The sequence below is a fragment of the Tursiops truncatus genome, chromosome 11, assembly GCF_011762595.2.
Source record: "Tursiops truncatus isolate mTurTru1 chromosome 11, mTurTru1.mat.Y, whole genome shotgun sequence".
Taxonomy (NCBI): domain Eukaryota; kingdom Metazoa; phylum Chordata; class Mammalia; order Artiodactyla; family Delphinidae; genus Tursiops; species Tursiops truncatus.
This window is the reverse complement of record NC_047044.1, coordinates 14,496,624-14,521,507: the sequence shown is the minus strand read 5'-3', so window position 1 is coordinate 14,521,507 and position 24,884 is coordinate 14,496,624. Positions and strand designations below refer to the sequence as shown.

Genomic DNA, 24,884 nt, shown 5'->3' with positions numbered 1-24,884 from the left:
TCCCACTAGCTGTCTATTTTACATTTGGTAGTGTATATACGTCCATGCCACTCTCTCACTTTGTCCCAGCTTCCCCTTCCCCCTCCCCGTGTCCTCAAGTCCATTCTCTACATCTGCATCTTTCTTCCTGTCCTGCCCCTAAGTTCTTCAGAACCATTTTGGTGTCTGCATCCAGTGGGTGGCTTGCATAGGCTTCCTGGTGGAGGGGACTGGTACCTGTGTTCTGGTGGGTGGGGCTGGATCTTGTCTTTCTGGTGGGCAGGGTCGCGTCCGGTGGTATGTTTTGGGGTGTCTGTGAACTTAGCATGATTTTAGGCAGCCTCTCCGCTAATGGGTGGGGTTGTGTTCTTGTCTTGCTAGTTGTTTGGCATGGGGTGTCCAGCACTGGAGTTTGCCAGCCATTGAGTGGAGCTGGGTCTTAGCGTTGAGACAGAGATCTCTGGGAGAGCTAGCACCAATTGATGTTACGTGGGGCCGGGAGGTCTCTGGTGGACCCAACGCCCTGAACTCGGCTCTCCCACCTCAGAGGCTCAGGCCTGACACCCGGCCGGAGCACCAAGACCCTGTCAGCCACACGGTTCCAAACTCCAGAACTCCACACTCCGGATGCAGCCCTTTGGACGTGCCTTACAAATTTTATAAGTTGTGCTTTTAACTTTTTCCTTGCTACGAGTCTATATGGGGAAATGGCAGGGGTTAGACTGGGGAGAAATATGAAGGGTTAAGTGTCCAAGTTTGAGCAAATTATGTTCCAACCGGTAGGCTGAACTCCTTGCTTATTGTCTTTTCCGCTAGTGGCTTTCAAACTTTATTGACGCAGAAGTGATGAAGCAGGTTCTCTTTGTATTACATGGTGTCAGTCAGCACGACAGTTTCTTCCTCTCAGCTCATTAAATTCTGGATTCCCTCCTTCCTGATCTTTATTTTCAGGAGGGCCATCTCCGTGTAGTCAAATACCGAGCTGAGTACCTGGAGAACTGGGCTCTTGCGTAGGCTGTACACTGGGTGTGAATATGGGTAATTTCTCTCTTCTGGGCTTTAGTTTCTGTATCTCTGTAAAACTAGGGCTCAGGTGTTTGGATCTACTGTCCAGGCCAAGGGAAAAGTTTTTCTACCAGTCTCCAAAACCTCGCTAAGGGGGAACAGAAAACTGCCAGAGGTATGTATATTGTTCAGATCAACCCCAAAGAAAGTCTCCTTGAGCCAGGGATCGTCTCAACAGAGGACATCCCTTTGTGGCCTCCTCCTCCAATTCAAGCCTCAAAGGGGCTGACGGTGCTGGCTGTGGCTAGGCAGCCGTTTGAGCCTCACCACTGGTCGTTTTATTGACTTCATAGTTTTCCCTTTTACATATATTTGAAATCACACAATATGGAGCCTTTGCAGAGTGGCTTCCTTCACTCGGTAACATGCATTTACGTTTCCTCCATGTCTTTTCATGGCTTGACAGCTCGCTGCTTCTTAGCACGGAATAAAACTCACCAGTTGCAACAAACGTACCACTCCGGCGGGGATGTTGATAATGGGAGGCTGTGCACGTGTGGGGGAAGTGGCCATGTGAAATAGCTCTGTGCCTTCTGCTCAATTTGGCTGTGAATCTAAAACTGCTCTAAAAAATAACTTCTATTTAGAAAAAAAAAAAAAGACTATGAAGTGTGGCCACGTTTATGAGTGGGTTCTATGCTAGGGTTAAAATAAAATCAATGAAAACTCTCATCTCCTAGTCTTTTTAAGAGTAGTGATCATAGGGGCGATGAGACAATAATTTAATATGCATTGAGTGCCTTCTAGAATCAAAATCCTCATGAAGGCAGGGATTTTGATTTGATCTCTACTGTATTATCAGTGGCCAGAACACTGCCTGGCACTTAGTAGGAGCTCAATTAGTACTTGTTGAGAAATCAACAAAAATATCAGGCCCTATGCTAGGCGCTGGGGCTCCAAGCATAGTTTCTGCTCTTGCGGTCCGGCCCAGAACACTGACAAGCAGATGTAGAACAATAGGACAGTAAGATGATGCAGTAAGAGGGAGCTGGACTAGGTCCAGAGCTGGCTCAAAGGAGGGCAAGATGATAGAAGGCTTTAAAGGGGAGAAGTTGCTTCAGCTGGGTCTAGAAGGATGAGTCCCAAGGTGGAGACATCCCGAGGTATGATCTAAGGTGTGTAAAGTACAGGTAGGTTTGGGAGGACTTTAGCTTAACGTGGTGTCACCACACCTGTCCCTGGGGTCACACTGACCATTTCTGACAACAAACCAGGCCCTGAACTTACGGACGCCAGCTCCTCTGCTCTCCAACCCATTCTAACTGTCCCATCCCTGGCTCCAGCCCAAAGTCTCAGGGCCTTGTGTGTCACTGCAGGTGTCAGTTTTTGGGTGATGGCCTTCAAGTGGGCTCTACCCAGAAACACCAACTATGCATAAGGGCTGGAAGCAGTGGTATCCTGGAGCTGGCTCATATTGACTTATAAGAGGCAATTCTTAAATATTTAGAAAATTTGTGAGCCAGTTATTAAACCATTGTTAGCTTCATGCTGTCCACAGTGGAAGGATTTACACCCTAGAAACTGGCAAACACTACAAATTTGGGCACTTTTTTCCTCCCAGAGAGCCAGTTTGCCAGAACACTATTTGCTGGAAGACAACTGATGCTGACTGTTTTTCAGTGTCCCATGGAAGGATCTGAAGTATTGCAACAAAAATTCGATTATTGTTTTGTTAAAACAAAATATTTAAGAGCTTGATTTTCGAGCATCCAGAAAGCAGACTCAGATGTTTACTACACATTAACTTGAGCTTCCTGGGCAATCCTTATTTGTTCAGCCCCCAGCGTAAGGTTTCTCCTTCCATTTTGGTTTATTTAGAGAATAACCTCAGATTGCAGAGCAAGTCGGTAAAACACCACTGATTTTCTCAAAACCATGCCGTGCAAGGACACAAAATATAACGGGAGGCTGGGTGCTGAGGCTGATACAAGACCAAGTTCATCAGAGGAGTCTCAGTGTTCTCCTGGTGGACTTGACAATAGACGGTGTGAATTAAAAGCTACAGAATGAACTGACAGCTAATATAATACTACATTTATGTCTGTTATCATTTCAAGTTCTGTGTAGTATTTCGTTGGAAAAGAGAGTTTTGATGTCACCCAGTCAACTTATGTTGCAGAAAAGGAATCTAAAGCCCCCTGGAGAGCGACATGGCTACTGTGCTTCTGGTGGTGCAGCTTCTGGAAAGGAAAGGGAAGGGAGGAAACCTGGAAGGAAGGAAAAGGACTTTCTGAAAGTTAGAACTCCTGGCCTCCCCATCCAATGCCATTTCCTGTATGTAGGAGGAATGTGTCCAAATTTCATTACAGATCTTCCTTGACTTAAAATGGGGTTGCATCCTGATAAACCCATCCTAAGTTGAAAATATCATTAAGTCGAAAATGCATTTAATGCACCTCACCTGCTGAACATCAGCGCTTAGCCCAGCCCACCTTACACATGCTCGGAACACTTACACTAGCCTACAGTTGGGCAGAATCATCTAACTACAAAGCCTATTTTACAATCAAGTGTTGAATATCTCATGTAACTTATCGAATACTATACGGAAAGTAAAAGACAGAATGGGCATCTGGGTACAGGATGGTTGCAAGTGTGTCTGTTGTTTACCCTCGTGATCATGTGCTGACTCGGAGCACCGTGGCTCGATGCTGCTCCCCAGCATCATGAAAGAGTATCACAGCGCATATCACTAGCCTGGGAAAAGATCAAAATTTAAAATTCCAAGTACGGTTTCTACTGAATGCGTATCACTTTCGCACAATCATAAAGTCAAATAATTGTAAGTTGAGCCATCCTAAGTCAGAGACCATCTGTATTTCAGCAGGGAACAAAATTACCATAGTGGTGGGTGCCCAAAATATCTGAACTTGACCCATGCACACTAGTGTTCTGTAAACATCCACATACAAGGGCCAACATATCTCGGCCCTGCTGATCTCTCTGATCTCATTTCCTTCCATCCACCCCCTCATTCTCTCTTTCATTTCCTAGAATCTGCCAAGCTCAGTGCTGCCTCAGGGCCTTTGCACTCATTCCTTCTGCCAGCAAAGCTCTTGCTGCAGACAGTCTCACAGCTGGTTCCTTATTGTCTTTGTTCCATTGTTTTCTGTCCTCCTCAGAGAGGCCTCTCCTGATCTAGAGCAGCTCTTTCACTCCGCTATGGCATTCTATGACATCACCCAGTCTCGTGTTCTTTCTTGCACTTATCATGGTCTCACGTTATCTTATACTTGTCCATGCCCCCCACAAGGATATAAGCTCTGTGAGAGCAGGGACTTGTCTGTTAGATTCACTACTATATCCTTTGCTCCTTGTACATAGTAGGTGTTTGGGATCTATTTTTTTGAATGAATAAGTGAACAACAACTGCTGACCATGACCTCTGGCCACTCTTTTGACCTAAGGGAGTGGTTTTCGACCTGGACTCCATGGAGTCTTGAGGTACCTTAGAGAAGCTTGGGGGTTCCATCTTTGTGGGCATGGACCCATGCAAGGAGACCAGTTGAGTGGAACTCTAGATCTCCTCCCTTCATCTCGAGCTGCTCCACACAGATCTGGTTATATACATTGAGAGTTTTTATTGTTCATTGGGCAGAGGGCTCAGAGACCAAAGAGCAAGGCCAGGTCATTGCTGAGGAAGTGTTGTGGATACTTAGGAGTCCATGAATGGGACACAGGTGGAGTAAACATTGATAGGGGCGGGGGGGGGGGTGGGGGGGTGTTCTCCAGGTATGAGGAGAGGGTCTTTGGGGGTGGTGACCTGATTCTAAGTCTTCCTTCCAGCTGCCTCAGCTCCTTGTCCCTGAGTCACTAACTAGCGATGGGCTCGCTGATGCTTTTTGCTGGGGCCACATGAGAGACACTGGCATTTTCTGACCACGACTTGAAACATAATGTTTGCTTCTGCACTCACCAAGTGAGCAACAGCCTTGCTCTCAGTGGCCTCATTAAATGGGATTCTATTTTCATAGCACTCACTTTTAGAACATTCCTATTTGCTGTTCCAAGCTCTTGGAGAGACAGCCCAAGAGGCTCTGCTGATAAAATGACTCTGGGCACGATAGAGATGGGGAGATGCCGAAATGAATAGCAGCTTTGTTTACTTGGCATTGGAACAGTCGAGAGGAGTTATATTTTAAAAAAATAAATAAAGTTTCCCTTCTCTCCACAAGAAAAAAACCTACTCTGGCTGCATGGCCAGCAACACAATTTCCCTCATAGAACAGAACAAATGTGAGTAGACTGAGATTAACTTTGGGAGAAAAATTAAAGAAATAAAATAATTATGGGGTGGGCATGGGGTAGGACTGGAGAATGGGTAAGATCAAGAGGCATTTGAGATGTCTAATTAAAAAGCCAAAAAGAAAAAGCAGCAACAGATGGAGTATGAGTATAGCGACATATATACACACTAAGGCATTTAAATATACATCTCTATATACTATATACGTACATACATACTAAGTATATATACATCTATATAGAAACAGGGCTTCTAAATATGATTGGTTCCCTTCCCCGCAGACTTGGCCTGTGTTTCCTTCCCACGGTGGAGAGAAGATAGTAATAATTAATATTACTGCCATTTTCTGAGCCCTCACCACGTGCCCAGCTCTGCAAAGTGGCATGTGCATACAATAAGTTATCATTCTTCTCACTTACCGAGCTTCCCCTCAGTTTTCCCCTCTGTAAAATGGGGACAGTCAGATTATCTACCTCATAGAGCTGTTGTGACAATTAAGTAAGACAATGAATATAAAGCATGGAGTACAGGGCCCAGCACCTAGTAAGTGCTCAATAAATGGCTGGTGATTATTATTATTGTTGTTATTTTCCACTGGTACCTCCAACTCAAAATGTTAAAAACTGAACTCATTATCTTCCCCCTCAAGCCTAGCCTTCTTGATCTCATATTTCAGTGAATGGAATCATTATATTCTCAGTTTTCTTCTCCTGCTCTGCATCTGGGCAGTCCCTAAGTTCTTTCAATTCTGCTTTTCCCATATCTCTTGACTGCATCCTTATCTCACCCCTCACTGCCTTGGTCCTGCCTGGGTGCAAATCCTTATTTCTTCTCTGAACTGATGCAGTGTCTCCCTAATAACTCCCAGGGTTTCTAATCTTCCCCTCCTGGCCCCCACTCCTCTCCTCTCCTCTTACACTGCTGCCAGAGTGCTTTTTCTACCTTATAAATCCAACCATGCCCATTCTTTGCTTAAACCCCACCAGTGGGTCTCTCTCTTACCTAGAAGATAAAGTCCACATTGTAGAGGCAGCATAAAACGCATCTATGATCTGGCCATGACTCCTGCCCAGTCTCACCTACTCTTCCATGTCTCCCTCCAGCCCAGAGCTCTGAAGTACTGGTGTCACATTAGCATCTCCTGGAGATAAAAAAATGCCAGTGCCTGGGTCCTCCTCCAGCCAATCACTGCAAAGTCTGGGGGTGGGCCCCGGGTAGAAGTATAATTTCAAAGCTTCCTCGGTGCTTCTAACACCCTGCCAGGCTTGAGAACCACTGTTCCCACTGTACCAACAGCCTGCGATGCTCTCTTGGGCCTTTATGCCTTTGTGTGTGCAGGTTCCATTGCCGGGAATGCTTTTCTCGGCTGTATCAACCTGCATTATATCTCCTCACCCTTTGAGATGCAGCTGAGGTTTCCCATCGTGTGGAAGTCTTCCCTGGTCCCCCCAAAGGTGCTCCTGCTTCCCCTGACATCTCCCTCTGTCATGATGTATTTGCTTGCATGGTCCCTGTCACTGTGAGAAAGGGAGCTCCTTGAAGGAGCTTATTTGTTGCCTCAGCACAGTCCCTACGCACACTTACAAGACGTGATTTTTGGACAAATCAATAAATCGGTGGAGGTTCCCGCTCCATCATGGTTTAGTTTTATCTGGACCTCCTTCTCAGCGCTTGGCTTGTCTTTCTGCTATAGGGTTTATTCATTCTGCTCTGACTGCAGTCAGTTGTCTACATGGCCTTCTACCACCTCTCCCCAACCCACCAGCCTTACTTCCATCACTTTTCACCTCAAGCACTCACTCCTGCCCCAGGGCTTTTATGCATGCTCTCCCCTTTGCTGTCATGCTCTTCCTCTACGTGTCCACGTGGCTCACTCTCTCCCTCCTTCACATGCCACTTCACAGGAAGCCTTCCCTGATAGCTGCCCCAGCCCCCTGCCCCCATCACGCTCTCTCCCTCTTATCCTGTTTCTGCCTCCAGGGCCCTTCTTGTCACCTGACATATTGCAGTTTAATCTGTTTATTTTATCGTCCGCCTCCTCCTACAGGATGTATTACTTACTGGGGTTTGCTATACAAATACTTGGAAAAGCATGGCACTAGACCACGGATTGGCGAACTTTTTATGTGAAGAATACAGTGCTAAATATTTTAGGCTTTGCAGGCCATGAAAACGATTCAACTCTGATGCTATAGTGTGGAAGCAGCCATAGACAATATGTACACAAATGGGCAGGGCTGTGTTACAATAAAACTTTATTAACAAAACCAGGTCCGGGACTGGGTTTGGCCTGTGGGAGGTAGTCTGGCAAGCACTGCCCTACACTGTGGTCCAGTGTGAGCCTGTGTCTTTTGTGGGTAAATTTCCTGCATTCAGGAGCCATGTCTTTTCCATGTCTGGATCTTAACCAAGAGTCCTCCATCCCAGGGTCTAGCCCATTCCTTGCACATAACAAATGTTCATAAACATCTGCCAAAATATTCAATAAACATTTACTGAGTCCCTAACTCAGAACAGCTGGGCACCAAATCCATTAATGTTGGTTGAATGAACACAAGAGCCCTGGTCTCAAATTCTCAAAAGCCTTTGCCCCTCCCCCAATCCTTCCAAAGGCTGAGACCCAGAGTCCAACGGATGTCCTCACCCTGGCTGCCTGGGTCACGTGCTGCCAGGGGTCGGAAGGGGTGGTGGGAAGTGATGGGAACAACAGAGGGTTTGATGGACTGTTTAGAGAACTGCCTAATTATCCTGCTTATCAGTTTGCTGGTTCCTTTCCTTTGCTCTTCCCCTTAATAAATCAAACTCCTTCTGTTGTTATTGAGCTCTGGGTCACTGATTCTCTTGCCCGTGTGTTTATAGAGTTAAAGTGTGACCGTGAGATTGAATGGAAGGGAAGGGAGGCACCTGACAAGTGTCAGCTCTGAAAGGCAACACCTCAGCTTCCCAGGGCCCCGTGCAGGGTGCAGCGGGAAGGAGGGGGCTTCCCGCTGTCCAGGGCACTGGCCAGGTCAGGAGGAAAGGTGGACTTAGCGGGTGCAGCTCGTGCACCCAGCGAGTTTACAATCCAGTGGGGGAGGCTGACTGTAGGCTTTTGTGAGGTCCATGGGTTAAGAATAGTTTTTAAATGGCTGGGGAAAAAAAACTGAAAGAAGAACGATAATCCCATGACACGTGAAAATTATATGAAACTCAAATTTCAGTGTCCATAAATTTATAGTGGAACACGGCCACACGCTTCATTTACCTCTTGTCTAGGGATGTTTTTATACCACAATGGTGGAGTCCAGTAGTTGCAACAGACCATTTGGCCAGAGAGGTTAAGATGTTTACCATCTGGCCCTGTACTGAGAAAGTCTGCTGACCCCTGACTGGCATGACTAACTGACTGGGACCAGCATCCCTGACATTACCTGGGAGCTTGTTAGAAATGGAGACTTTCAGGCAGGCCCCACCCAGGCCTAGTGAATCAGAATCTGCATTTTAACGAGGTCTCCAGTGATCTGTAAGCACTGGAAAGTAGAGGGAGCATTTAGGCCCTAGAGGAAGTGAATCAACATCTCTTTAAGTATCCACAGATTTTGAAAGTGCTTTATCTCAGTCAGGCTGCAGGGCAACTCTTCACCCATTAGGGAGACTTATTAGGGCCACTTTACAGATGAGAAAACGAAGACTCCAAGTCAAGTGCTCACCCAAGGTTATAGAATAGACCTGGGAAGTGGCCGAGCTGGGATTTGAACTCCTAATGCTGTTGCAGCATTAGGCTGCATGGCTCCCTGTAAAGAGAGGGTAAGACCACACTGACTCTAAAGTTGGAGCCACCCAACTGGTGCCCCGGGGTGTTCAGTGGACTACAGATGTGTTTTACTTGGCCTGTACAGTGTTTCAAAAGATTTTAAAATTAGTTTTCAATACGTTAAAATCGGGAGAATTCATATCAGAGACCCAGCGAATTGGCTTAAGAAAGAATCAGGTGATCAGGTCTGCACAGCCTCTTGGGGCTTTGTCCGGCTGGGACTGAGTTGTGTGTGGCTGCCCATGCAGGCTGGCCTGGGCTCTCCGGGTCAGCACAGTCCCCACCTGGACTCTTGACTCATTATGGTAACTATCTTGACCCGGTGAGCATCCGAGTTCACGTCCTCTGGGCGTGTAGAGCAGCATGCGGGTCACTGGGCATCTTGTTAAAATGCAGCATCTGATTCAGCAGGTCGGAGGATATGTCTGTGCTCTGCATTTTTAAGGGGCTCCCAGGTGACGCTGAGACTGCTGGTCCTTCTACAAAGGTCCCACTTTGAAGAGAAGGTTGTCAAGGAGCTCAGGCCTGTCTGACTCGGGGGCTACACTCAACTTGGCTCATCACCCAGCACATCCCCATAGGTGCTCTTGCTGCTGCTCCCTTATCCCTCAGAGTGGCTGGAAGTCCCAGGCTCTTCTCTTCAGCTGCTGGTAGCCCCTGCCATTGACCCACTCAATCCTCAATAGAACCATTTTCCACAAGCGTCATTATATGGGAAAGTCTGAACAGCATTCACTGTCCCACGTGGCCTCCCTTGCATCTTATGGCCTCACTACTGGAGGATGGAGTGTTGGTGTGAAGGCTTCTTGGGGCTGGGGGCCAGTAGTCAAAGTGAGAGGACAGGTTCTGCCAATAGTGTTCATTTGTCTGGAGGCTAGGTAGAGGATGCTGATAACTGTGTGTAAGTGTCTGCTCACCCTGCCCCCAAACACACACACTCTCTTCTCTCTCCAAAACGCAGTAAGCCCACTGTTTACATCCTTCTCTGGTTTCCTCCCACAAACAACCCTGCTGCTGCCACCTGTTGGCAACAATGCCAGCTGCCTCCAAGTGGATTTATTTCCAAGAAGCCAGAGGTGTGGCTGGTCTAATCTGCGGGAAGCAGGGTGGGAGGCTGGCCTGGGCTGCGGCTGCAGTGAGCAGGTGGCATCTGCTTGTTTCAGGACATCACTTCTACTGCCTGCTGATAGTGACAATGGGCTGCGCCTGCACATTTTGGCTGAGGAAGACCTCAGTGGACACACAGGCTGTGTTCCAGGTGGGCTGGCAGAACTCTTTGGAGGCTTTCCTTCCCTGGCATGGGTGCCAGGACCAGGGGAAAGAATGTGCAGCCTTCCCAGCACACAATGTGCAACCTTGTGCCCAATCATTTCGCCTCCTCGGTCTCTGCTGGTCTCATCTGTTAAATGGGTATCATGATAACCACACCCTCATCAGAAGACTGTTGGAACATGAGCAGGCTCCCAGTGTGGATGAATTTTGTAAATTGCACGTGACTGTCTAATGTTGGGGGAAAAAGTATGGAGCTGGTCATCAAGTTGTGGGAAATTATACAGAGTACCCCCCAACAGGCGATGTGTGCCCCCTCCTCTTTTGGGGAGACTCCTAGGGAATGACTTCTCCGGCCTCTCTTGCATACTATGCCAGGATGGGTCAACAGACGTTGCCAGGAAAGGAGAGAAAAGAAGGAAGTACTGTTTTTCAATGTTTGTCAGCTCAAAAATATTCTGTTTTCCATGGAGGAGTGGTGTGGTCAGTGCACACAAGAGCAGGTAATTTATTCTTTCCAGATGAGTCTGTTCCTGTGTCTCTGTCCCTCTTGACAAAATGGGGCCTGTGATTGGGGGTGTACACTGTTTTTAAGACACAGTGCCAGGGGGTGATATTCTTCCTTTTCTTCTTCTCATTCTCTTGCACAAGGGTTCTTATTCTTGGCTTCAGGCCTGGGGTGAGATCAGTCCAGCAGACAACAAGAGCAGTTCATATGCAAAGGTCAGTGCTCGTCTCCAAGGTACTGACATGTTTCTTGGGTGGAACCCTGTGAAATTCTTCATAAATCAACTCTCCAATTAAGTTGGCTGGTCGCCTTATGATGGGAAGAGGTGATTCCACCAGGGCGTTCCTGAGGGTCCCAGGCAGCAGGAAGAAAAGAGCTGAAGAACCTGACAACCTCAGTTCGAATCCCGCTTCCGTTATTTACCTGTGACTTTAAGCAAAACAACTCTTGGAACCTCTGGAAAGCTGGGATCAGAAATAGCTCTCAGGGCACCTTTGAGGGTTAGAGATGTTGAAGGCACTCATCCTGCTGCACCAGCTGGCGTACCTTTGTTCATCCCATCTGATCTGCTTTGAGTTATCCCAGAGAAGGCAAGGAATTTGCACCAGGTCACAATGCTAGCCGATGGCGGAGCCCAGACCAGACCCAGTGAGGGCTAAGTCCAAAGCCCACACTCTTCTTCGTTTCCTTCTCCGCCTCACCTCCACATGGCGCTTCATACTTTTTAAGGCACTTCTACTCACTAGCTCTTCCAAGTGATTGGTGAGGAAAATCGTGTATATTTGACATATTTGGCACCCTGCACTTATGTGTTTAAATGACTTGCCCAGGTGGATACTGCGGGCCCCAGGGAGTGCAAGGCTGGCAGGAGGACCCAGGTTTCCTGAATCCAGGCCAACCAAGAATGGTGTAAATATGCGGGGATTGGCAGTGTAAGCGTCACCAGTAGGGATCTCAGCCTTAAACCCTCGTAAGGAAAATGAGTTGATGATCCAGGTGATGTCATCTTCAACATGACAGATGTCAGGCTGGACAGAGTCATGAAATAACTGTTTTAGTTTGCTTCTGTTTGTGCTTAGAATTGTGGCAGTTTGGCATCCAAAGGAAGAAAGAGGCCCTTAGGACTCTACAGAATATGTGTGTTTGTGTGTGTGATATATACACATATGTACACACACACACAGAGTCCATTCTCATTATTCACAGTAGTTACATTCTGTAACTTTGCAGCAAACACTGAATTAGCGAATCCTGAGCCACTCCTCCTAGGGTTCGTTTCCTGCAAGCCTATGGTCACATTTTCATCAACTCATCAATATATCATCTTGTTATGTGTGCTTCCTTTTAAAGACAACTTGTTTAATATATATGGTTGATTCATTAACATTGAACTCATAGCCAACAACACCATAACTCATACGTGAATGAAGCTTATCTAACACATACATTTTTTTCCATAAGAAACATCACAGCCTGCTTGGGGTTAGCAACACCAGACAGCACTTCAGCCCTACGCTTGGGAGTCATTTTAAACAATGAAATCACCAACACAAGGGACAAAAATGCAAAAGTGTGGCACTAAATACACCAAGAAGAGGACACTTGTTTACGAGCTGAAACAAGAAGAGTGTTTCCTGCTCGACATCAGTTGGGAAGGAACGCGCAAATTATTCACCGCTCTGCATGTGTCTGTGAATGACCACGAAAACACTATGAGAATTGATTCTGGGGTGACGAATATATTCCTAGTGAGTAGGTGAATTCAGAAATACAGAATCCATGAATAATGAGGATCGAGAGTATTTATCGTGCTTATAGAGAGGGCAACCTCATGCCAGAGGCTCTGAGATGCAGAGCACAGTGTTTACAATTTTCACTACGGTGTAAAGGACAGATGGAAGCCCCTTAAGGGCCCATTTTGTTCAAGAGAAGCAGAGAGTAAAGGAGGCAGTGGTCATCTGCGGGGTGGGGGGGACTTGGTGGGTGGTGGAGTTGAGAGGGAGGCTGCTGGAGGGAGTGTGTGTCCCTCTCTCCTCTCCTCCTACACAGCTTGGCAGCGGCCCTGAACACTGCTTGCCCGGCACGCCTTGCAGGCTGGAGCCCCTCCCCCGCTCTCACTTGATTCAGCTTCTGCTGAGCATGAAACACAGAGTGACTTTCCTCCTTGGTGATCTCCCAGGTGCTGGGGAGCACTTGATTTCTTAACTGTTCCCCTGGGTTCCATTCTCCCATTTGCTCATTTTCTAGCCCCTTCTCTCCATTACCGTGTTATCTGGCCACCTACTCCCACTTTAAAAAGTGGACAGTGCTGGGAAGGCTTATTAAGTGAGTCAGCCTGAGGGAAGAGAGCAGAGTCCAGGTCGCCGGGAGCTGATGACAGCAGCAGCCCTGGGCAAGCAGGGGTGTGCAAGATGCCGGGGCGACTGGAAGACAGTGCATTGAGGAGCTTCCACCTGGTCCCTCCAGAACAGACAGGCTGTCTGCCAAGGCGCCTCATCCCTGTCCCTCATCACTCCAGGCTCCTCTTAGTAGAACAACAAACCCTGGCCAAGCCCGCATCTGGGCTTACTAACTTGTGACCATGGCAGTGCCCTTTACCTCTCACTGAGCTTAGGAGCCAGAGCCAAACTGCCCAGGGTTGAACCCCATTCCACCCCTTACTCCCTGCGCCTCAGTTTCCTCATCTGAAAAGTGGGGATACCCACAGTATCTTCCTCATAGGGTGGTTCTGAGAGGATAGTAGTCAATGAGTAATTTATAAAGCACTTAGAACAGTGCCTGCACAGAGTAAACTCCGTAGAGCATTAGCTTTTATTATTATTCTGGCTATTATTACTACTACTGTTCTTATCTGTAAAGTATGCAATGGGGTTGAATAATCTCAAAGGATTTTCTTTCCCTTCCTGTTCTGTTACTGGGGATGCTTCCTCACTATGTGGCCTTGGGCAAGACCCTTCTCCTCTCTGGGGCCTCAGGTTCTTATCTTTTAAGTGGGGTGCTGGGACTTAAGTCCTGAAGGTCTGTGAATTTATGAAACAAGGATAAGGTGACGCCCAGGGTGGGGTTTGCGTGTTATCTTGGCCTCTCCTGGGAATGCTGGAATCCCGTTTTCCTTACTTTAAGAATTTACCCAGAATTTAATTCTCCTTCCCTTTTTGTCTATTATGAGCAACTGCTTATCTTATCTTAGTTGAGATAAGCAGTTAGGTAATCAGAGTAATAGTTTATGTTTGTAGTGAGTTTTTAAAGCTCCCATTCACTGAGTGTTGACCAGGCACCTTCCTAAGCCTGGGCTGATTGATTCTATCATCAGTACAATTCCAGGAGGGAGATTATTGTCCCCATATTAGAGATGAAGAAATTGAGGCACGGAGAGGTTAGGCAACTTGCCCAAGGACACACAACTAGTAAATGGTTAATCCAGATTCAAACCAGAAACATGCTTTCAGATTCTACAAATGCTACCCCCACACTATACTGGCAGTTGGCCTTGAACTTGACCTCTATGATAATAACGGATAAGCCATTCCTTTCAATAGATGGTTCATAGTATTGATCAAAACCAGATTCTTTTCACTGGAAGATACTGTAGCAGTCACCTTCAGGGTATGTTAAACTTTGGGAGGGTCATGGGCCCCTGTGAAAAGGTGGAAGAAGCTATGTACTCCTTTCCCCCAAAAACATTCATCTCCCATCCACACATAAACATACGCAGATGTGTCTCAGTTTTACGGGGTTCAAACATCTCAGGCTAAGAATCTCACATAATACTTAAATTCCCTTGAAACTCTCCAGTAAGTATTCATCTTTGCTCCAGTTCTGCATTGATGAGAACTTCCTACACAAAGGGGCTCTTCATTCCATTAATATTCACCTCTGATTGTCAGAAAGTTGCTCTTTCAATACAACCCTCATGCATTTCCCGCTGACCTTGGTCCCATTTTTGGCTGCTACATGTTATATAGAAGCAGCCCAGCTTACCTTCCCAGGACAATTCTCCATGTTTCTGGGGACGGTGGCCCCACTGTCTCTAGCCCTCCTAGCCTGGATGCCTCTGCCCTCCATTGCTCAGTTCATTTTCCCCTGGACATACTCATGGGTCAATGGCTCTTTCAAACATCCGGAACTGGTTTACAGCCCAGAACCGAATACAATGTTCTAGCCGTGGAGGAATCAGTGCAGTGCAGGACTCTCACTTTATTTTGGAAATCAGATCTCCATTAATATGTCCTAAACAAGGTTTAGAAAACCTTATTTTATTTTGAAATATAACACACATAGAGAATTGCCCGGTATAAAAATGACAGTTCAATGAGCTGTCAATCACAAAGCAAACATCCACATAACTACTACCCAAGTCAAGAACTAGAACTTGGAACACTCCTGCTGCATCCCAATGACCACACCTCCCTCCTCCACAAAGGTAACTTCTATTTTTTTATGGTAGTAATTTTCTTGCTTTTCTTAGAAGTTTTATCACCTTAATATGTATCCCACTTAACATTATAGTTTAGTTTCCCTGGTTTTGAATTTTATATAAATGAAATCATATAAATAGGCATCCTTTTGTATCTGACTTATTTCATTCAATGGTGTATTTGTGAAATTCATGCACGTTGTTGTATATAGTTGTAGTTCATCCATTTTCACTGCTGGAAATTTTCCATTTGTCTGAATATACTGCGATTTATTTATCTATTCTATTTCTAATGGACACATGGACTGTGTCCAGATTTTGGTAACTATGAATAAGCTGCTATCAACACTGGAGCACACACGCATGCATTTAGGTTGGCTATACCTAAAAGAAGAACTTCTGTGTAACTTCAGCGTAGCAGATGATAACAATCTGTATTCCAAAGCAGCTGTATCAATTGACACTTTCACTAGCTCTGTGTTTGTGTTCCAAATGTTCCATGTCCTTGCCAACACTTAGTATGATTAATCTTTTTAGTTTGAGCTAGTCTAGTGGTTATATAGTGGCATCTCATCATAGTTTTCATTCGTATTTCCCTAGTGATGAATGAGGTTGAGCCCATTTTCACCTATTTATTAGGTGTTTATGGATTAGAGCTTTTGGCAACTCCCTACTCATCTGATTCACACTGAACTTGCAGCCAAATAAAATATAGTCTCTGACAGAGGATGCTGTTTAGTCACATCTCCCCTATTGACTTCAATTGGATTTTGGGTTCTCAGAGCAGGTTCAAACATTCTTAATGATAATGACAGCTAATATTTATTGAGTGCCTATTGTGTTCCAGGCACTGAACTATGTGTTTGACATGAATAATGTCTCTTAATCTTCACAACCAGCATATTAGGTTGATACTATTAATATCCTCCTTTTACATAAGATGATGAAACTAGGGTTGGGGAGGGTAAGTAACTTAACCTAAGGTCTCACAACTAACAAGTAGATTCAAATCAACACCCTTAGCCACTAGAACAAACTGCCTCCCAAAGTTGGAAACATGTGACTACAATTGAAAAAAAACCTTTAAAAATGGTTAAATACTGAATAAAAAAATGGATATGTAACTGTCAAATGGAGAAAAATCATTGCAAAGTATGACAAAGGATGAATGTTCTTAATGTGCGAAGAGTTTTTACAAATTAAGGAAAGGACACGCATCTCAATTAAAAAACGGTGAGAAGTTTCTTGAGTCAGGTAAATCTGGAAAATTCTGCACAAGTTTTCATGTTCTTGTACCCCTAGGAGGTATATGAGCAAATTTACGACTCTGAGAAGTTCTGCACTAAAAACCTACTTTAACATGGAATTTTCGTATTTGACTAAAATAGTCTTTAGCATAGTCCTTTGGAACAGACTTTGAAACATGTTGAACTCCATAATAACCACTGCTTCCTCTGGTTTCTAGTCTGGTAAAACTTTCCACAAAGGAAATGAAATTAGTTTTGTCCAGGGTTTCTTATCCTTGACACTCTTGACATTTTGGGCTGGATAATTCTTTGTTGTAGGGGGCATTTTAGCGTGTTCAGCAGCATCCTTGGCTCCCACCAGGTAGATGCCAGATGTCCCTAGCACTTCCCTCACCCCCAGTTGTGACAACCAAAGCTGCCTCCAGACATGACCAAATGCCCCTGGGGGAAGAACACCACCCTCTTAAATTGGTCTAGCCTTACTGGTTTCTTAGAACTCCTGGTGTGTCCCACAATTACCTCCTAACTATCTAAGTGCTCCCCAAACTGCACAGCGTTTCACTATATTTTGATTTCTGTGCCTTGTGACATCCACTATTCTTTGTTTTAATAAAGAGGGTATTGGTCCATCTCTTGTCTTCCAGTCTTTCTTGTTTGTTAGAACTCCTTAAATCTCCAGGCACACCAAACCATGTAGTTACCCTGACAGGGAACTTCTTTCCATCCCTTAGGTGGAATTAAGTTCCTTCCTTCAATCTCCACACTCCCTGCACAGCCTTCTATCAGATCCTCTCAGCACATCTTATACTTATTTACTTATGTGGTTGTCTCCTCAGTTTCTTGAGAGCAAGGACTGGGTCCTATTCATCCTCCGATTCTTAGCACAGAGTAGGTACGAATTCATATGTGTGAACAGAGAAGCAAAATATAATTGAGGAGGGTCAGGAATTTCAATCATGGGATCCTGGGTGGATTTCCAGTAAGACTGAGTTAATTGACAGCCTCTTCACCAGTTTCCTCCTAGAAATGTTCTCCTTGCTTCTCTCCAGACAATCTTCCTTCTGGAGAGAAACTGGAGGTACTGTAGAAGATACCGTTCTGTTTTTCGCCCCCTCAGCCACGAATATGACATCATTTGCTCAGTCGGCACGTCCAGGCCGTTCCTGATACTTTTCTCATTCCAGACAGAAGGAGAAAAGTCCTTTCCCCTTGATCTCAGCATTTTTGCAAACCTCAGTTTATTCCAGCGGGTGACACTTCTTATCCTCGGAGATGTGGCCTCCTTTCCATGTTCTGGGAGTTCCTTTTGGGCTTGAGTTTCTCAGAGGCATCCCTTCCCCCGACATTGCGTCAGTCTCTTTAAGTATTTCCTTCTTTTTATTTCCTGTCTGGGATTATTTTAAGCTTTAGAAACGGAATTTAATTCTTGGGAACCCTCTAACTTTACCAAAGCTGTCCAAGATGGCGACAGTAGGCGGAAAGAAAGGGACAGGTTTGAGAAACATTAACAAAAGGGCAAGTGACAAGACTTGATGACCATTGGGACACAGGGGAGGGGAGATGACTCCCAGATTTCTGTTTCAAGACAACGGAGGGACTGGTGGTTCCTGTTGTAGAGATGGTCCCAGGAAGAGGAGGAGGATAAAGATGAGGAAGGAGGGCGGGCTGTCTGAAAACAAAATGGACATGGTCTGGGAAGTTCAGAGTCGGAGGTTTCCACGGGGCATGCAGTGGAGATGTAGAGGAGGTAACTGGGTATAAGAGCCTGATGCTTTGCATAGGAAATGTGACCGGGGGGCTGTTGGTGTGTAGATGGGAGCTGAAGCTGAAAGAGCAGACGAGAGCTCAGACAGCGTGTGCTGATGGAATAGATGCGGCTAGAGATGCAGCAGGAAGGAAAGCACTTGAAGGAGACTGTGAAGGATGGGTCAGAGAGAGAGCAGAGAGCCAGGAGAGGGGCATGAGTTTCAGGGCAGAAAGGATGGCCAGCAGGTTTAAATGATATAGAAAGGTAAATTCAGCTATGGACAGAAAAGTGACAGCTGAATTAGCAGCAGAGGGTCATTGAGGACCATGGGGAGGGCAGCCTCAGGAGTGGAGGGAGCTATAGCCAGATGACAGGGGATGGAGGAGGGGTTGGGAGAACAGGCAGTGGGGAGCAGACTTAGGGTGGCATCTGAAGAGGGAGTTACTCATTTATCCACTCGACCAACAAACTGAGAGGCTAGGGGTACACCAGGAGCCATTCGGAGCCGTAGGTGCAGTAGTGGGCAAACAGGTAAGAATCTCCGCCCTCACAATGTGTCCTTTTCAGGGAGAGGTAGTATGGCGGGAGGATTAAAAATTTTTTTTTCTTCCAGTTTTACTGAGATATAATAGACAAGGATTCATTTTAAAGGTGGTTATAAGAAGTATCATTGTTTGTGCAAACTATTACATTCAGAATGGATAAACAACAAGGTCCTAACGTATAGCACAGGGAACTATCCTCAGTACCCTGGGATAAACCGTAATGGAAAAGAGTAGGAAAAAAGAATGTCTGTATGTGTATAACTGAGTCACTTTGCTCTACAGCAGAGACGGGCACAGCATTGTAAACCAACTAGATTTCAATAAAAAAAAGTGTCAGCATTTGTCAGATGAGGCCAAGAGAAGTTAGATGGCAACTTGCTCCACTTCACACAAAGGTCAGAGCTGAGGTCACGCCCTGACCTGTCTGACTCTTTCCATCCTTTGCTGCTTGAAGGGGTTGGAGTTTAGGTGGACAGAGGTGATGCAGAAGGCATAATGGGGTGGGAAGAACGAAGGTGCAGGGTGTAGGGTTATTCGTGGCTGGGCTGGGCCTACACAAAGCAAGGTTTCTACTGGCCCCTGCTGCCCTTTATCTAGGACGCCCGGGCTGGGCCTTGTGCATGGGCTCAGGTCCCTCCAATGGGGACGGCAGGCACTGAGATCCACATGTTCTCACACGGCTCTGCCTGAGCCAGAAGCTTGAGAGGTGGCCTGTGGTAGCCCCTGACACTTCCCCATCCCCACTCCCCTTATTTAGGAGTGAATCTCCAGGAGCCCAAGCACTGATCAGTATCCCTCCATGAGATTTATGCAGAGATGCTGGAAAGAGACATGGTCTTCCTTCCTCTGGGACGGTGAGCTTAGGGACCAGAATGGGCCACCCACAGCCTTCTATCTCGACTATCTGAAGAAACAACAAGTAGAGATAAACAGAGCCAAGAGCTCTGATATCATTTGAGCTCCTGGATCCAGCTCTGCCTGAATCTATCAAGAACTATTCCAGACTTCCTGATCCTTGAACCAACGAATTAACTTTTGCCCCCTAATTTGATTTGCGTTTCTACACTTGCAACTGCAAAAATCTGACCAGTACAATTTGTCATAATATGTTGTAACCGAGCAGGACCCTATAAGGCCTTCCCAGGACAGACTCCTCGCCCATATCTTCTGCTGTAGCTCCTCTCTGAAGGACCTAGATAATAGTATCTGATGCACACTTCTTGGGTTGTTTTACAGATGCTAAAACCACCACCAAATGGAAGAAATGAACTATCTGATGATCATGAGTCCCCAGACCTACTGGTGCCTAAGGACTGATCATGTTAACCACTCTGTTACCTCACCATCAACCAATCAGAGAATTGTGCATGAGCTGATGACATTCCCTGCGACCCCCTCCCTCACCTGGCCTTTAAAAATGCTCTGCTGAAGCCTTTCAGGGGGAGTTCGGGGTTTTAGAGCAGGAGCCACCCGTCCTCCTTATATTGGCACCTTTACAATAAAAGCTGCACTTTCCTTCACCACAACCCAGTGTCAGTAGATTGGCTTTACTGCACGCGGGTGAGCGGACCCAAGTTTGGTTCGGTAGCACCGTCAACTGTGACTATGTAAAATATGTTATTTCCTTTTGTAGAAACTGACTCCAGGGGCTTCCTCCTGGGAGCCATATGCATTTGCCACCTTCCAGGTGCTAACGCTGCAGGTGATAAAGAGATGAGTAAGACATGAGCTTACACGTAGCTGTGGAGATGATGACAGGAACAGAAGAATCACCATCTGCAAAATGCTTTACACCTATTTCTCTGAATTCACAATGACAGGAAACAATTAGCCAGGTAGGGTTTGGCTAGTATGGCCTGAGCTGGAGAGATGCTCCGTGGGAGCTCAGAGAAAGGTGGGCTGGGGAGGAGAGGGAGTGAATTTTGGTCTCTTCTAATACTCTGATCTGGGTGGCTGGGCTCAGGTAGGGGTGATGGGGGATACAGGGAGAGGAGAACAGGTAGTCTGGGGAAGCCGTGTGAATATTAACATAAGCGGAAGAGCTGCTTCTCATACCTTTCCCATTCCGGCGTGGGCGTGTCCCAGCTTGACCACCACAGGGAAGTGTGGGGCTGTGAGCTGAAAGAGACAAGAAGAAATTACTCATTAGCATCCCAGAGCATCACCACCAAGACATTGTTCACTGCCTGTTCTGTAGAAAGGTATGGTCATCTGATATCACCAGCAATCCCCAAAAGAATGCTTGGACAGATGGTCATCTCTCTGTGGCTTAAACACCCTAAATGACATTGCTTTCAGCTTCCAAAGGAAGCCCCGAGCTCCTAAAACCAGGCTGCCCGGGGCATCCACCAACCTGGGGAGAATGCAGAGCAGAGCAAACTGACTGGCTTCAAATCCTGGCTTTACCACTTGTGCAACCTCAGATAAGCTACCACATGGATCTGTGCTTCAGGGTCCTCATCTGTAAAATGGGGATGATGAGTATCCATCCCACAGGGTTGCTATGAGGATTAAATGAGTTATTACATGTGAAGGCTTTACACTGTAAACACTCAATGAATGGCAGCTTAAATATTCCTGTCTTGGCTCTGCCTTGTGTGATTCCCGACAACAGCCTTCATGTATCTAGAAACTCTCATTCCCTCCCCCAAGCTCTCTCCAGGCCACGCTGTGAGTTCTCTTAATGATAGTGGTCATGCTACAGCACAAGCATTTATGGGCTGCGCTGTGTGGGTGCTGTGCTGAGCAACTGCCCTGGGTCATCTCCTTCAGAGAGCAACGGGGCAGCAGCCTGTCCTGGTTGGTTCCCTGTTGCATCCCCAGCCATTAGAACACTGCCTGACCCAGGGAAGGTGCTCGATATGGAATCTGTGCCTTCATCAGTCCTCTGAGCAAGACCTACGAGGCATGCATGCCTCTCCCTATGATACAGAGGAGGAGAGGGGCTCAAATGGTTAGGTGCTCCCCCATGCCCACGCTTACTCAGCTAGCAAGTGAGGGGACCAGGTTTGAACCTAGGCTATGCATTTCCTCCTCATTCTGTTCATGTGTTGTTTGAGATGGGTTTGCTTGGTGTCTAGAAATATATTTGGAATTGCTTGAGGGCAAGGGTTATCCCTTCTCGTTATTTAGTAATAATACCACTCCTCTGACTTGAGCCAGCCCTAGCCAGAGGTAATCACGTCCCATGCTCTGTGCTGTGCAGTTGTCTCTTCTGGTGCCTGTCACTCTGTCCTGGATTGCCCCCCGACACTCTGGACGCTTTGAGAGGAGGAACCCAGCTCTTCCCTCCCGGTGCCCAGCACCTAGTCTGACACTTAGGAGTGGCTGTAGCTGCGGCAGAAGGGTCTGCTGTGGGTCACAATCCCACGGGATGGACCTCATCTCATTTTATCACCACAATGGTCCCATGAGGTGAGCAGGGAAGGTATTCTTGTTACCATTTCACAGACAGAAAATTGAGACTCAAGGAAGCTGCTGGGAAGGGGTGACGCTGGCTCTTGAACTTAGGTCTGTCAGACTTCAAGCCTGATGTGAATGGTTTCCTCTAATACCTAGTACAAGGGCTTCCTGCAGTAGGTGCTGAATAAAAAATTTTCTCCCTGATTTCAGGCTAAAATTTATCATATCCTGGTGTCTAGAGTTAACAAATGTATCTATTTAAAAAGGGGCAATATTTATTTTTGATTCCAAAAGCAACATGTACTCATTATAAAAAGTTTGTAAAATATAATAAAGTTCTATGTTGTTATGTACAAAGAAGACAATAAAAATCACCCTCAAAATTTGAGCAGTTTTGGTGTATTATCTGGTGGTCTTTGTTTTTTTTTTTAATCTAAATTTTTTCTTTTGATTTGTTCTGTTCTCACAAAATTGGGAGTATAGTGCATACCCAATTTTGCTCGTTGCTCTTTCCGCTTAATGTTATAAGTGGTAAGCAATTCCTGGCAGTAATTACTTGTCAGTTTAAGAGTTATTATGGAATATTTCACATATGAAAGAAGACTTAAAGAGCAATATTGTGGACATTATCTAGCTTCAGAAATAAGCCATTGTCCAAACAGTTGAAGCCCCTGATGTACTTCTTTCTTACCAAATTTCCTTGTATTTATTCATATTTTAACTATTACATATGATTCCCAGTCAATACACATTACACGTGTTAAACTTTATGTAAGTGGCATCAAAAGAACCTATTCTTATCGGGAGATTGGGATTGACATATATACGCTATTGATACCACGTATAAAATAGATAACTAATGAGAACCTACTATATGGCACAGGGAACTCTACTCAGTACTCTGTGGTGACCTAAATGGGAAGGAAATCTAAAAAGGAGGGGAGGGCTTCCCTGGTGGCGCAGTGGTTGAGAGTCCACCTGACAATGCAGGGGACACGGGTTCGTGCCCCGGTTCTGGAAGATTCCACATGCTGCGGAGCGGCTGGGCCCGTGAGCCATGGCCGCTGAGCCTGCGCGTCCAGAGCCTGTGCTCCGCAACGGGAAAGGCCACAACAGTGAGAGGCCCGCGTACCACAAAAAAAAAATAAATAAAATAAAAAAGAGGGGATATATGTATACATATAGCTGATTTACTTTGCTGTACAGTAGAAACTAACACAACATTGTAAAGCAACTATATTCCCCTAAAAATTAAAAAAAAAGAATCTATTCTTTTTTTAAATAATTTAAATTTGACCCTCTACTTTAAAAAAAATCTAAATACATAAGCTTTTTAAAAAACGTATTTTATTTATTTATTTATTTTTGGCTGTGTTGGGTCTTCGTTGCTGCGTGTGGCCTTTCTCTAGTTGCGGGGAGCGGGGGCTACTCTTTGTTGTGGCGCGCGGACTTCTCATTGCGGTGGCTTCTCTTGTTGCAGAGCACGGGCTCTAGGTGCGCGGGCTTCAGCAGTTGTGGCTCGCAGGCTCTAGAGCGCAGGCTCAGTAGTTGTGGCACACGGGCTTAGCTGCTCCTCGGCCTGTGGGATCTTCCCGGACCAGGGATCCAACCTGTGTCCCCTGCATTGGCAGGCGGATTCTTAACCACTGCGCCACCACGGAAGCCCCCCCACCCCCTGCCAAAAGAATCTATTCTTTTACAACTTTGGGGTACATTATGTTTGTGAGGCTCATGTATGTTGATGTATAGAGCTCAGATTTATGTTTAACTACTGCAAAGTATTCCACTTTATGAACACTTTGCCATTTGTTCATTTCCTGCTGATGAACATTTAGGTGATTTCTGTTTTTTCCAATTATAAACAATACTAGTAGGGGAATTTCTCCAGGGCACACACACCGGAGCAGCATTGCTGGGGTTGGGCAATGCTTGCCTCAGCTTTGCTAGATATTGTCAAATTGCTCTCCTAAGTGGTTGTACCTGCTTACGCTCTCACGGACAGGAAAGAGAGCCCAACACTTGAGGTCGAAAGACTTAAATTTTACCTACCCAAGGGCTATGAAGTGGAATGAATGGGCGCATTTTCACCAAGTGGCTGTTGTTCCCCGGCAGCATCGTCACACCCAGCCATTCACCCACAGACCCTAGATATCGACTCCCCCTCCCCCAGCAGTCCAAGAACTGCCCAGCTCACTACTGGGGCTTCATCTCCAACACATTTTAAGGTGAAGCTTGAGGTGAGGGGAAACGTTGTGCTCTCTCTTCCTCTCCATCCCTCCCAGTCTGATCATTTCACCACATGCTGACAGGTACTGGAAAGAATTGAATGTTGGAGTTAAACTTACTCTCTGTTTGACCTTGGACTAGATATTTAAGCTCTCTGAACCTTAGTGCTCTAATCTGCAAAATGGGGACAATAATGGCCAACTCACAGGATAACTGGGGGAAGAAGAAATGACATAAAGAACGTAGGGTTCCCCTGGTGGTGCAGTGGTTGAGAGTCCGCCTGCCGATGCAGGGGACACGGGTTTGTGTCCCGGTACGGGAAGATCCCACGTGCCGCGGAGCGGCTGGGCCCGTGAGCCATGGCCGCTGAGCCTGCGCATCCGGAGCCTGTGCTCCGCAACGGGAGAGGCCACAACAGTGAGAGGCCCGCGTACCGATAA

General features: G+C 46.2%; 1 protein-coding gene across 1 annotated transcript in view; it reads right to left on the bottom strand.

Moving 5' to 3' along the window:
• The window catches only part of SYN3 (synapsin III), a 432,411-nt gene that overhangs the window by 55,829 nt on the left and 351,698 nt on the right, over nucleotides 1-24,884 (bottom strand). The window contains exon 7 of the mRNA XM_019952355.3: nucleotides 20,872-20,934. Coding sequence (XP_019807914.1) covers nucleotides 20,872-20,934 — 63 coding nt within the window. The remainder of the gene's footprint in view (nucleotides 1-20,871; nucleotides 20,935-24,884) is intronic.